Source organism: Oncorhynchus clarkii, unplaced genomic scaffold (genome assembly GCF_045791955.1).
Source record: "Oncorhynchus clarkii lewisi isolate Uvic-CL-2024 unplaced genomic scaffold, UVic_Ocla_1.0 unplaced_contig_565_pilon_pilon, whole genome shotgun sequence".
In the NCBI taxonomy this organism is placed as follows: Eukaryota; Metazoa; Chordata; class Actinopteri; order Salmoniformes; family Salmonidae; genus Oncorhynchus; species Oncorhynchus clarkii.
The window spans coordinates 215,192-230,000 of NW_027260841.1; the positions used below are offsets into that span (position 1 = coordinate 215,192).

General features: G+C 50.3%; 1 protein-coding gene across 1 annotated transcript in view; it reads left to right on the top strand.

The window, feature by feature from the left end:
• The window catches only part of LOC139401892 (platelet-derived growth factor subunit A-like), a 39,645-nt gene that overhangs the window by 20,265 nt on the left and 4,571 nt on the right, over positions 1–14,809 (top strand). Inside the window, exon 5 of the mRNA XM_071145895.1 lies at positions 14,357–14,483. Coding sequence (XP_071001996.1) covers positions 14,357–14,483 — 127 coding nt within the window. The remainder of the gene's footprint in view (positions 1–14,356; positions 14,484–14,809) is intronic.

Consider the following 14,809-nt stretch of genomic DNA (forward strand, 5'->3'; position numbering starts at 1 on the left):
TACGTTTCTCTCAGTAAAGAGTCTGTGTCGCCCTGCTGCTGTACGTTTCTCTCAGTAAAGAGTCTGTGTCGCCCTGCTGCTGTACGTGTCTCTCAGTAAAGAGTCTGTGTCGCCCTGCTGCTGTACGTTTCTCTCAGTAAAGAGTCTGTGTCGCCCTGCTGCTGTACGTTTCTCTCAGTAAAGAGTCTGTGTCGCCCTGCTGCTGTACGTTTCTCTCAGTAAAGAGTCTGTGTCGCCCTGCTGCTGTACGTTTCTCTCAGTAAAGAGTCTGTGTCGGCCTGCTGCTGTACGTTTCTCTCAGTAAAGAGTCTGTGTCGCCCTGCTGCTGCTGTACGTTTCTCTCAGTAAAGAGTCTGTGTCGCCCTGCTGCTGTACGTTTCTCTCAGTAAAGAGTCTGTGTCGGCCTGCTGCTGTACGTTTCTCTCAGTAAAGAGTCTGTGTCGCCATGCTGCTGTACGTTTCTCTCAGTAAAGAGTCTGTGTCGCCCTGCTGCTGTACGTTTCTCTCAGTAAAGAGTCTGTGTCGGCCTGCTGCTGTACAAGCCTGGTTTATTCACTGGCCAAGTCATCAAAAAGTCTAACTTTAAATAGACTTGGCCTTGGGGGATCGTGGCAGATCTAGTCTCTCTCTCTCTTTCTTTCCAGTGCTTTGGTCCATTACTGATAAGCCAGACAGTGTGTGTGTGTGACAATGAGAGGGGGAGTCGGCCTAATAGCCCTCCATGGTACTGTGGGCTATATTAGGATCTGGCTCTGGCTGCTGTAGATGCAATTCAATGGTCAGACATGTCAACAAAGGATTAAAGGAATTAGAGAGAGAGAGAAAGTGGGGGAGTGGGGAATGAGAGAAGAAGAGAAACAGAGAGGGGATAATGAATGAGAAAAAGAGAGAGAGAAGAGGTGATGAGGAATAACAGAGAAAGATAGAATGAGATAAATAAAAATACAGAGACTGTTTAAGTAGTCAGCTCCATCATCGTAGCATTACCTTAACTCTCCCCTTATTTATCCTTCTCCCTCACTCCCCTCTCCGCCCCTCCCTCTCTCTCTCTCTCTCTCTCTCTCTCTCTCTCTCTCTCTCTCTCTCTCTCTCTCTCTCTCTCTCTCTCTCTCTCTCTCCCTCACCCCCCTCTCTGTCCCTCCCTCTCTCCCCTCTCTGTCCCTCCCTCTCTCTCTTTCTCTCTCTCTCTTTCTCTCTCTCTCTCTCTCTCTCTCTCTCTCTCTCTCTCTCTCTCTCTCTCTCTCTCCCTCACTCCCCTCTCCGTCCCTCCCTCCCTCTCTCTCTCTCTCTCTCTCTCTCTCTCTCTCTCTCTCTCTCTCTCTCTCTCTCTCTCTCTCTCTCTCCCTCACTCCCCTCTCTGTCCCTCCCTCTCTCTCTCTCTCTCTCTCTCTCTCTCTCTCTCTCTCTCCCTCACTCCCCTCTCTGTCCCTCCCTCTCTCTCTCTCTCTCTCTCTCCCTCACTCCCCTCTCCGTCCCTCCCTCTCTCTCTCACTCCCCTCTCCGTCCCTCCCTCTCTCTCTCTCTCTCTCTCTCTCTCTCTCACTCCCCTCTCCGTCCCTCTCTCTCTCTGTCTCTCCATCTCTCTCTCTCTTACCCTCACTCCCCTCTCCGTCCCTCCCTCTCTCTCTCTCCCTCTCACTCCCCTCTCCGTCCCTCTCTCTCTCTCTCTCTCTCTCACTCCCCTCTCCGGCCCTCTCTCTCTCTCTCTCTCCCTCACTCCTTCTCCGTCCCTCTCTCTCTCTCTCTCACTCCCCTCTCCGTCCCCCTCTCTCTCTCTCTCCCTCACTCCCCTCTCCATCCCTCTCTCTCGCTCACTACCCTCTCCATCCCTCCCTCTCTCTCTCTCTCCCTCACTCCCCTCTCCCTCCCCCTCTCCTTCCCTCCCTCTCTGCCTCTCCCTCTCCTTCCTTTCCCCTCGCCTTCTCTCCGTTTCTCTCCCCTGCACCCACTCTCTCTCTCTCACTCCCCTCTCCGTCCCCCTCCCTCTCTCTTTCTCTCTATCTTTTTATTCCCCACCTCAACCCCTCTCCTTTCTCTGCTCCATCTTTCCCATCTTTTTCCATCTCCTCCTGTGTGAGTGTGTGTATTCAAGGTCCCAGCTGTGGTGATGAGCTGTGGTGCACTGCATTGCATTACAAGGTTCTGATAGGTTCGTCAGTGCTGCTTGCCCGGGCCTGTTGGTTAGATACAGTCATCTGTAAAACAACAGGGGGTTCTGGGAAGTAGGCCCTGCTCTGAGGACAAGAGGGTCTAGTGAGGACTGTGTGCGTGTGTGTGTGTGTGTGTGTGTGTGTGTGTTCTCCCACAGGCTAAAGCAAACAGTCAGTCAGACTGACAGAGAATAGAGCTGTCACTTCCCTCTTTTAGTTGTAGTTTGACCACTAACTAGTCTTGGATATCCCAGACATTGGAGCAACGTCAGCTAGGCAATGACACTAGGACTGGGGAGGATGTCGGCTTCTCTCTGACAATTCAAAAGGGGGGGGGGGGGGTCGTTCTGGGGAGGGTCCTCTTCAGACAGATAACCTTCTCAACAAAAGAGACCACAGAGAACACTAGTCTAGTAGGACATTGGGGAGTAATGGACCTGCAATCAGAAAGACTAGGAGTAGGAGAGGGTTACCTCATCTGCCTGGCTGCCTCAGTCTCTGTGGGAGTGTGTGTAACAAGTATTCCCGTTTACTGTGTGTGTGTGCGTGCGTGCGCCTGTGTGCACATGCTTGCGCCTGTCTGCCTGTGTGTGCGGGTGTTGCTCCTCTGTGCCGCGTGTTCTCCCCTAACGCGCTGCCTGGGACAAGACCATTAGTGTTGAGGCAGCAGCAGTAGAGAGATGAGAGTGCTACTGAGGGGAGCCGAGGGGAAGAGAGGCCACAGAGTAATGAAGTGTTGATGCCTGTTGGATCAAAGTTGGAGGCCACAGAGGGTCAGGAGGATATAGGTGCAGGATCCACACGTCTCTACTGACCCTGACTTTAAGGAGCCTCCTCTGACCTTTTGACCTCCACACACACACACACACACACACACACACACACACACACACACACACACACACACACACACACACACACACACACACACACACACACACACACGCACACACACTTCCTTTCCCTCATTCATCAGACAGTCAGTCAGGACGGAGGCAGTAGCTACTAGTCGGGGCCTGTCCTCGTGTGGGACCTGGTTGTGGGGTGTTTCATAAATAAAGGGACGAGTTGACGGCCATACAGTCAGTGTGATTAATGTGTGTGTGAGGCGTCCTGTGGATTACGTGAGAGAGGGATGAGGGGGATGGAGGGGGGAGAGGGGAAGTGAAGGGGGTCCCTGTTTGAAGTTGGTGCAGCTGTGAAGTATTTTCATTTTGATTTGGTCCCAGATTTTCTGCTAAATGGTGAGGGTTAGTGTGTGTGTGTGTGTGTGTGTATCTGGGGGTCACTGTGTGCCAGAGACCATGAAGCTGGACAGATTCTAGAACTTGGGCCAGATCTGGACCGTCTGGAAATCATCTGCTGAAATAAGAAATGTAATTCAACATTTTTTTAAATGTATTTTTATTCTTTCTTCATTTCCATCCCTCCTTTCCACTCCTCGTCTCCTGTCCTCCCTTTTGAACTTCTGCTTTGACTTCATCCTCTCTCTTGCTCTCGCCCTCAGAGTTTAAAGCTGTTTCTCTCTATCAAACCTGAGTTCAAATATTATACATTTGAAATCTTTCAAATACATTGAGTGTTTGCTTTAGCCTGCCTTGAGTGCCAGGTTTGCACTTTTGGGACATTTTTATTGGTTCCATTACAAGTTCAATAAAGTACAGCTAAAGTATATAAAATGATTTCTAATAGTATTTGAACCCAGTTGTGGTCTGTTTGATGTTAGTTACCTACATGTTGCATGTGTTCTGTGACTCTTCCTGCTTTAAAGGGTGTCAAGGCCCATTCTGTTTGCTGTGCTTATCAGTGTCCCAGAGCCCAGCCCTGCTGGGGAACACAACACTAGACTACACCCCTACACTACACCACTACACTACACCACTACACTACACCACTACACCACTACACTACAACACTAGACTACACCCCTACACTACACCACTACACTACACCACTACACTACACCACTACACCACTACACTACAACACTAGACTACACCCCTACACTACACCACTACACTACACCACTACACCACTACACTACACTACTACACTACACCACTACACTACACTACACCAATACACTACACCACTACGCCACTACACTACACCACTACACCACTAAACTACACCACTACACTACACCACTACACCACACTACACCACTACACTACACCACTACACTACACCACACTACACCACTAAACTACACCACTAAACTACACCACTAAACTACACCACACTACACCACTACACCTCTACGCTCCTCGCCACTACACTACACCACTACACCACTAAACTACACCACACTACACCACTAAACTACACCACACCACTACACTACACCACTACACTACACTACACCACTACACTACACCACTACACTACACCAATAGACTACACCACTACAATACACCACTACACTACACCACTACACTACACCACTACACTACACCACTACACCACTAAACTACACCACACTACACCACTAAACTACACCACACCACTACACTACACCACTACACTACACTACACTACACCACTACACTACACCACTACACTACACCACTACACTACACTACACTACACCACTACACTACACCACTAGACTACACCACTACACTACACCACTACACTACACCAATAGACTACACCACTACAATACACCACTACACTACACCACTACACTACACCACTACACTACACCACTACACTACACCACTACACTACACCACTACACTACACCACTACACTACACCACTACACTATACCACTACACTACACTACACCACTACACTACACCACTACACTACACTACACCACTACACTACACCACTACACTACACCAATAGACTACACCACTACAATACACCACTACACTACACCACTACCCTACACCACTACACCACTACACTCCTCGCCACTACATGTTGGATCTTCATTTGATCACCCTGTTGTTGCAGGATTTATTCTGCACAGCAGGAAATGCAAATTTATAGTGTATTAGAGGTTTAAAAAGGCTTCTAAAGTTTATAATTTCTACTTTAAAATGTCAGACTTGATTTGCCTTAACTGCTTTGAGAAACTGGTCAAATTAAGATCCAACATTTGTACCTACTCTCTCTATTGGATAGACTAAACTAAAATCTGTAGCATTTTTATTCCAGTTTGCTTAAAAACCCCATCAACATTTCAGTCCACAGGACATTCATCAGAATGGTAGAAAACATGAAAAGATAAAGACAAGGTAATATGGAGTGTTTTCGCTGTCATCCCATACTTGTGCCCACAGGACCTCGACAGGGTAGTGATTACCTGTCAGACCACTGTCAGGCCAAACACTTCATATAAACACCACTCTTACCTAGCTCTAATTACCATTGATGACAAAGGAGAACATTCCCTCTTCACCTCTATCTCGTTACCTCTCTCTATGTTGTTCTTTCTCTGTCTGTCTCCATCTCCTTCCCTTCCTTCCTCTCTTTCTGTCTGCCTTTCTGTCTCTTTCTCTATGTCGCTCTCGCAGTCACTCTCTCGCTCAATTCAAAGGGCTTTATTGGCATGGGAAACATATGTTTACATTGCCAAAGCAAGTGAAATAGACTAGAAACAAAAGTGAAATAAACAATCTCTCTCTCTCTCTCTCTCTCTCTCTCTCTACCTCTATATCCTTCCCTCTACCACCTTGTTTACATTTTATAGTCTATAATTTTTTTATAATTTTCACCTCCCTTTCTGGGAGAGTGTTTTACTCTTCATTTCTGGTTTCTGGCAAAGAGTGGTTTCCAATTTCCACTACTATCAGTAGGAGTACTCTTAGTTTAGACTGAGTCACAGCCTAAGTCATGAAAAGCATCTTGTGTGAGGTGGTACGGTGTGTGAGTTCTGGTGTGAGGACATGGGAAGGAGCAGGAAAGGAATGCAGGAGAAATTACATCTCTTATTGGACGCTTTGATGTTGGATATTTGATGATGGTCATGCTTGGTGTCAGTAGGAAGGAGAGGCAGACAGTCTGCGGTCGAGACGATCTCCACATACACATTTGGTGACACACTGGGAGCTGAGAGAGAGAGACTGGTGTGAAGAAATCAAGTGCTTTTTCTCAGCTCTCCCATTGGTTTCCATTGGCATTCCTGCCTGCGTGCCTATGATAAATGCTCTTCTTGTTTCCTTTCTTCACCCCACACCCTAATCCCCCCTCAGCACACCTTATAACCCCCCATCCGCCCCTAATCCCCCCTCAGCACCCCTTATAACCCCCCATCCGCCCCTAATCCCCCCTCAGCACCCCTTATAACCCCCCATCCGCCCCTAATCCCCCCTCAGCACTACTTATAACCCCTCATCCGCCCTTAATCCCCCCTCAGCACCCCTTATAACCCTCCATCCGCCCCTAATCCCCCTCAGCACCCCTTATAACCCTCCATCCGCCCTTAATCCCCCCTCAGCACCCCTTATAACCCCCCATCCGCCCCTAATCCCCCCTCAGCACCCCTTAAAACACCCCATCTACCCATAAATCCCCTCTTCTCAGAGTCGAAAGCGTTGGGGGATTTGCTGCCTGCCTGTCTGTCCATCACTTTCAAAGCCCTGGTCATTGAGTTCCTCATGAGGATCACCCTTTACGGAGGAGGAGGGAATCTATTCCTTTTTCCATTAAAACCAGACTGTCAGACAGACAGATAGAGAGACAGCCCCCTCTATCTCCCTCCTGCTTTCTCTGCCCCTTATACCCTCCTTGTAGCTCACAATGAGCAGGGTTAGAAGGGGGTTGCAGGTTTTCCTCTGTATGTCTGATGTCTGGTGTCTGGTGTTGGGACTCGGCCACTTAATTTATCCTGTGACAGATGAATTGCGTATCCCCCACTCTCCCCTCCTCCTTCACCCCTCCCTTCTTACTCTCCCCCCTCCTCCCCAATCTTATTTATTTTCCTTTATTGCGGTGTTGTTCCCATTCCTAACTACCCGTGGTGCACATCCACATCTAAGCCTTGTTTTCCTTGGATCGCCGAGCCCAAACTTTCCTTTCCACACTCTGGCACTCCCATCGGGGGAAATCCCAATTAACCCAGCCAGGACAATCGGCTTCAGAACTGGGAGAGGCTGGGATAGAGACTAGAGAGAGAGACTGGAGAGAGAGACTGGAGAGAGAGACTGGAGAGAGAGACTGGGATAGAAACTGGGATAGAGAATGGAGAGAGAGACTGGAGAGAGGGACTGGAGAGAGAGACTGGAATAGAGACTGGGATAGAGACTGGAGAGAGAGACTGGGATAGAGACTGGGATAGAGACTGGAGAGAGAGACTGGAGAGAGAGACTGGAGAGAGAGACTGGAATAGAAACTGGGATAGAAACTGGGATAGAGAATGGAGAGAGAGACTGGAGAGAGGGACTGGAGAGAGAGACTGGGATAGAGACTGGGATAGAGACTGGGATAGAGACTGGGATAGAGACTGGAGAGAGAGACTGGGATAGAAACTGGGATAGAGACTGGAGAGAGAGACTGGAGAGAGAGACTGGAGAGAGAGACTGGGATAGAAACTGGGATAGAGAATGGAGAGAGAGACTGGAGAGAGGGACTGGAGAGAGAGACTGGGATAGAGACTGGGATAGAGACTGGAGAGAGAGAATGGGATAGAGACTGGAGAGAGAGAGACTGGGGTAGAGACTGGAGAGAGAGACTGGGATAGAGACTGGAGAGAGAGACCGGGAAGATGCTGAATAGAGACTGGAGAGAGAGAATGGGATAGAGACTGGAGAGAGGGAATGGGATAGAGACTGGAGAGAGAGAATGGGATAGAGACTGGAGAGAGAGAATGGGATAGAGACTGAATAGAGACTGGAGAGAGGGAATGGGATAGAGACTGGAGAGAGAGAATGGGATAGAGACTGGAGAGAGAGAATGGGATAGAGACTTGAGAGAGAGACTGGAGAGAGACTGGGATAGAGACTGGAGAGAGATAATGGGATAGAGACTGGAAAGAGAGAATGGGATAGAGACTGGAGAGAGAGACTGGAGAGAGACTGGAGAGAGAGAATGGGATAGAGACTAGAGAGAGAGAATGGGATAGAGACTGGAGAGAGACTGGAGAGAGAGAATGGGATAGAGACTGGAGAGAGAGAATGGGATAGAGACTGGAGAGAATTGCATAGAGACTGGAGAGAGAGACTGGTATAGAGAGACTGGTATAGAGAGAATGGGATAGAGACTGAAGAGAGAGAATGGGATAGAGACTGGGAGAGAGAGAATGGGATAGAGACTGGGATACAGACTGGAGAGAGACTGGGAGAGAGACTGGGAGAGAGACTGGGTGAGAGACTGGAGAGAGAGAGACTGGAGAGAGAGAATGGGATAGAGACTGGACAGAGGGAATGGGATAGAGACTGGGAGAGAGACTGGGAGAGAGACTGGGATAGAGACTGGAATAGAGAATGGGATAGAGAATGGGATAGAGACTGGGAGAGAGACTGGGAGAGAGACTGGGATAGAGACTGGGATAGAGACTGGGATAGAGACTGGGATAGAGAATGGGATAGAGAATGTGATAGAGACTGGGAGAGAGACTGGGAGAGAGACTGTGATAGAGAATGGGAGAGAGACTGGGAGAGAGACTGGGAGAGAGACTGTGATAGAGAATGGGATAGAGACTGGGAGAGAGACTTGGAGAGAGACTGAGATAGAGACTGGGAGAGAGACTGGAATAGAGACTGGGAGAGAGACTGGGAGAGAGGCTGGGATAGAGACTGGGATAGAGACTGGGAGAGAGACTATAAGAGAGACTGGGATAGAGACTGGGAGAGAGACTGGGATAGAGACTGGGAGAGAGACTGGGAGAGAGGCTGGGATAGAGACTGGGATAGAGACTGGGAGAGAGACTAGGAGAGAGACTGGGAGAGAGATTGGGAGAGAGACTGGGAGAGAGACTGGGAGAGAGACTGGGAGAGAGCATGGGATAGAGACTGGGAGAGAGACTGGGAGAGAGACTGGGAGAGAGAATGTGATAGAGGCTGGGAGAGAGACTGGGAGAGAGAATGGGATAGAGACTGGGAGAGAGACTGGGATAGAGACTGGGAGAGAGAGACTGGGATAGAGACTGGGAGAGAGAGACTGGGATAGCGACTGGGATAGAGAATGGGATAGAGACTGGGATAGAGAATGGGATAGAGACTGGGAGAGAGAGACTGGGATAGAGACTGGGAGAGAGAGACTGGGATAGAGACTGGGATAGAGAATGGGATAGAGAATGGGATAGAGACTGGGATAGAGAATGGGTGAGAGACTGGGATAGAGAATGGGATAGAGACTGGGAGAGAGAGACTGGGAGAGAGACTGGGATACACCCTTTAAACCCTCTGTTGCTCTGTCTCTCTGGCCGGATCGGATATCATTCCACAACCTGACCGGGATTCTTTCCCAGGCCCGGCTTTCTGACAGAGTTTAGAGGTTGATGATTTATATATAGAGTGTGTGGGGCCCCTTCGGTTGCACCACGGGGTCTTCTATGGTGTGTCTAGCTGCTGTGGAAGTGGGCTCTGAGACGGGACTTGAGTGGGTTCAATGAAAGGAGGATTGAATTAACTATGAATGTCAATATTTCTGGGGAGTCAGAAAGTGTCATGACAGGACACAGACAGGCTGACATGGACACAGACAGGCTTACAGGGACACATACAGGCTGACAGGGACACAGACAGGCTGACATGGTGACAGGGACACAGACAGACTGACATGGTGACAGAGACACATACAGACTGACATGGTGACAGGGACACAGACAGGGACACAGACAGGCTGACAGGGACACAGACAGGCTTACAGGGACACATACAGGCTGACAGGGACACAGACAGGCTGACATGGTGACAGGGACACAGACAGACTGACATGGTGACAGGGACACAGACAGGGACACAGACAGGCTTACAGGGACACATACAGGCTGACAGGGACACAGACAGACTGACATGGTGACAGGGACACATACAGGCTGACAGGGACACAGACAGGCTGACATGGTGACAGGGACACAGACAGACTGACATGGTGACAGGGACACAGACAGGCTGACATGGTGACAGGGACACAGACAGTCTGACATGGTGACAGGGACACAGACAGGCTCACATGGTGACAGGGACACAGACATGGTGACAGGGACACAGACAGGCTGACATGGTGACAGGGACACAGACAGGCTGACATGGTGACAAGGACACAGACAGGCTGACAGGGACACAGACAGGCTGACATGGTGACAGGGACACAGACAGGCTGACATGGTGACAGGGACACATACTTGTTGACATGGTGACAGGGACACAGACTTGCTGACATGGTGACAGGGACACAGACTTGCTGACATGGTGACAGGGACACAGACTTGCTGACATGGTGACAGGGACACAGACATGCTGCCATGGTGACAGGGACACAGACATGCTCACATGGTGGCAGGGACACAGACAGGCTGACATGGTGACAGGGACACAGACAGGGACACAGACAGGCTCACATGGTGACAGGGACACAGACGTGGTGACAGGGACACAGACAGGCTGACATCGTGACAGGGACACAGACATGGTGACAGGGACACAGGCATGGTGACAGGGACACAGACAGGCTGACATGGTGACAGGGACACAGACAGGGACACAGACAGGCTCACATGGTGACAGGGACACAGACATGGTGACAGGGACACAGACAGGCTGACATGGTGACAGGGGTACACACATGCTGCCATGGTGACAGGGACACAGACAGGCTGCCATGGTGAAAGGGACACAGACATGGTGACAGGGACACAGACATGGTGACAGGGACACAGACAGGCTGACATGGTGACAGGACACAGACAGACTGACATGGTGACAGGGGGACATAGAGGGGGATGTGGAGGAGGGAGCAGGGCTGTTTGCGTGTTACCCAGTACTGAACTGAACACCCCTCCCCCTCCTCTCCACCTCCTAATTCCAGTATCAGTCTATTGTCATACTCTGACTCTGGGAATGTGCCCTGGCTGTGTACAAGGAGACAAGTGAAGGGAGGGAGAGAATGACAAGGAGGAGATGGGAAGTGTAGAGGAAGACGGTGACTAAACAAGAGAACGCTTGCTGTTGACAAAGTGGGAAGAGCAGAGGGAGAGTACGTAACTTCATTGGTGGAGACAAGTTAAAAAACAGCCACACACTCAGAGGAGGGAAGGGTTTAGGTGCTGCTCTGCTCTGTGTGTCTTTAACCCTGCTGTGTTGAGTAACAGACCTACTGCTGGTCTCTCTGTCACACACACACACCACTTTATCCTCTTGTCCATGTGTGTTTGTTTGTGCGATTGTGTGTGCGTGTATCATTTGTCATTAGGCTCCGCCACAGTAGTAACTGTCAGGCACCGCTGACTCTCCCTGTTTCTGATTGGCCGACCCCTGACCCCCTAGACATTCTGGTAACCAACAGCAGCGGAGCCGGGCACAGAGACAGCTGCAGCCCCTGTGAGCATCCAGCTCTGATTCCACTGTCACACACACTGGCTAGTGACAAGCAGTGGGTTTCCTTTGTCTTGTTTTACTCAGGAAACACTATCGATTCATCAGGCCTATATTAGTCACCAGTGTCCTTGAGGATTACACAGAACTAGACCGAGTTTATAGGTTACGTATGAATGAGACTTAATGCTACCCACGATCACGTTCAGTGTGCTGTCCCCCTCCTTTAAAGACTCCCCCCTAAACACACACAACCCACCCCAAAATGACATGGTCCGTGGAATGTACACAAATCTAAAACCTCCCACCTCTGCAAACTTATGCGAAAGACACACAGGTTGAAATCATTCAGTTGTGCAACTCTCCCCCTCCACCCCCTCTTTCTCTCTCTCTTACTCTCTCTCCCTCTTCTTTCTCTCACCCATTCCCTCCTCTCTTCCCACCACTTCTCTCTTTTACCCATCTCCCCTCTCTCCCCCTCCACCCCCTCTCTCTCTCCACCCCTACTCAGTGTCTGCTCAGGCCCTCTCCCACTCCCTCTCCCTCTCTCTCCACCCCTACTCAGTGTCTGCTCAGGCCCTCTCCCACTCCCTCTCCCTCTCTCTCCACCCCTACTCAGTGTCTGCTCAGGCCCTCTCCCCTCCCTCTCCCTCTCTCTCTCCACCCCTACTCAGTGTCTGCTCAGGCCCTCTCCCCCTCCCTCTCCCTCTCTCTCTCCACCCCTACTCAGTGTCTGCTCAGGCCCTCTCACCCTCTGCTTCAGACCGGAGATAAGAGCAAACACACACCATAATGATTACCATCCAGACACCATTGTCCACTGTTTACCCACGGCATACCTCTGCTACTTAACCTCCTTTTCACTCCCTCTATCCCTGTTTTCTCTCTTTCTATCCCTTGTCTTCCCCCTTTTCCTCCCTTTCTAAAAGACACTGTTTCAAAGGAAGGATGCTGAATAGTGGATGCTGTGTACTCACTAGCCTCTTTCTGGCCGCTCTGTGTCCAGCTCAGCCTACGTCTCTGTCTCACCCTGGGCTTATGTCTCCGAGACGTTACATCATTGCAGGGCCCAAACATTACAAGGTTATGTAGTATCAGAATGCTGTATTATTTGGGCTGTGTGACTAATTCACTGGGTAGAGCTTGACCTGGCTGGAGGCCAGAATGGGATTGAGAAAGAACTTTCCTTCTCTCCCATCTGTGTGTGTGTGTGTGTGTGTGTGTGTGTGTGTGTGTGTGTGTGTGTGTGTGTGTGTGTGTGTGTGTGTGTGTGTGTGTGTGTGTGTGTGTGTGTGTGTGTGTGTGTGTGTGTGTGTGAGCTGTCCTGGCTGCGTAACAGCATTGTTCATAACACCGGAAAGCGTGAGGAGATTGCTGGTCAATATCCTGTCCCGTGCCATGACCAGGAAGAGCACAGAAGCCTGATATATTGTTACCATGTGGCCCAGGCCCAGGGTGTGTCTGTGTACCTGCCCTGGTCTTCAGATCAGAGATCGGAGAGAGGCATCACCTAACGCCATTTTACACATCCACCCAACAGCCCAACTACACCCACGTCACAGGCCCCTTGAAGTGGCTGGGTGGTGGGGAGTCAGTGTTGGGTTGGTGGAGTTATTGAATGGGTGTTTAGGTGGAGGTAAGATCTGGCTGTGTGGGTCAGTGTTGGGTTGGTGGAGTTATTGAATGGGTGTTTAGGTGGAGGTCTGTGTCAGATCTGGGATAGTGTGGGTCAGTGTTGGGTTGGTGGAGTTATTGAATGGGTGTTTAGGTGGAGGTCTGTGTAAGATCTGGGATAGTGTGGGTCAGTGTTGGGTTGGTGGAGTTATTGAATGGGTGTTTAGGTGGAGGTCTGTGTAAGATCTGGCTGTGTGGGATAGTGTTGGGTTGGGTTAAGTGCAAGGGTTAGGCTTGGCTACAGTAAATTAGTTGAGATGAGGTAGGGGTGCAGGTCAGGCACAGAGGCAGGGGGACCTCTCAAACTACTCTCCCTGGACCTCCCGAGTGGCGCAGTGGTCTAAGGCACTGCATCACAGTGCTAGCTGTGCCACTAGAGATCCTGGTTCGAGTCCAGGCTCTGTCGCAGCCGGGAGACCCACAATTGGCCCAGCGTCGTCTGGGTTAGGGGAGGATTTGCGACTCCTGTGACTGGCTGGGTGCAGTGCTCGCTGGCATGAGTGCCAGGTGTCCACATTGGTTAAGTGGTCATTGTGTGAAGAAGCAGTGTGGTTGGTGTTTTGGAGGACGCACGGCTCTTGACCTTCACCTCTCCCGAGTCCGTACAGGAGTTGCTGGGATTTTAATAAAAATAAAAATAATAATAATAAATAAATAAAAATGTAATTTAATTTCTCCCCAGCCAGGGAGAACCTACACTGGGCCTCATGGTGCGTGTCACTCCCTCCTCCCTCCCTCTGCTCAATATTGACACACCTGATCACCAGGCCATAGAACGCTGCACCAATACATCAGCCCCAATGGAATGCTGATGTCATACATCAAGCAGAGGGAGATGACGGTGGCTGTGCCTCTTGGCGTTAGAGGAGGAGGAGGAGGGAGCAGGGCTTTCTCTTTCTTTTCATTCATCCATCTCTCTTGATGTTAGCCAATGGAGAAAGAGTGAAAGGTGAATGAAGGGTACACAGGAAAAGCCTAAACGAGCCTAAATGGTGTTATTGTGCTAGTGTTGTTAACCTCTCTCTCTCTCCCTCCCTTCTTTCAGGTGGCCAAGGTGGAGTATGTGCGGAGGAAACCCAAGCTGAAGGAGGTCTTGGTCAGGTTAGAAGACCACCTGGAGTGTGTGTGCCAGTCACAACATCACGTGACCGAGCACTCAGACGCAGACACAGGTAAATAATATTTAAGGCCGACCGAATTTATCACAACTTTATTGTCTGATAGATGACCTTCAGAGACTGTTTTGGTTGGATGTCTGAGTATCTGAGTCCCGCCCCATTCAGTCATACCTTCCTACGCCTGGTCTCTTTATACTGCTAGTCTGTCTGTCTGTCTGCCTGTCTGCCTGCCTGCCTGCCTGCCTGCCTGTCTGCCTGTCTGCCTGTCTGCCTGTCTGTCTGCCTGCCTGCCTGCCTGCCTGCCTGCCTGCCTGCCTGCCTGTCTGCCTGCCTGTCTGCCTGCCTGTCTGCCTGCCTGCCTGCCTGTCTGCCTGCCTGTC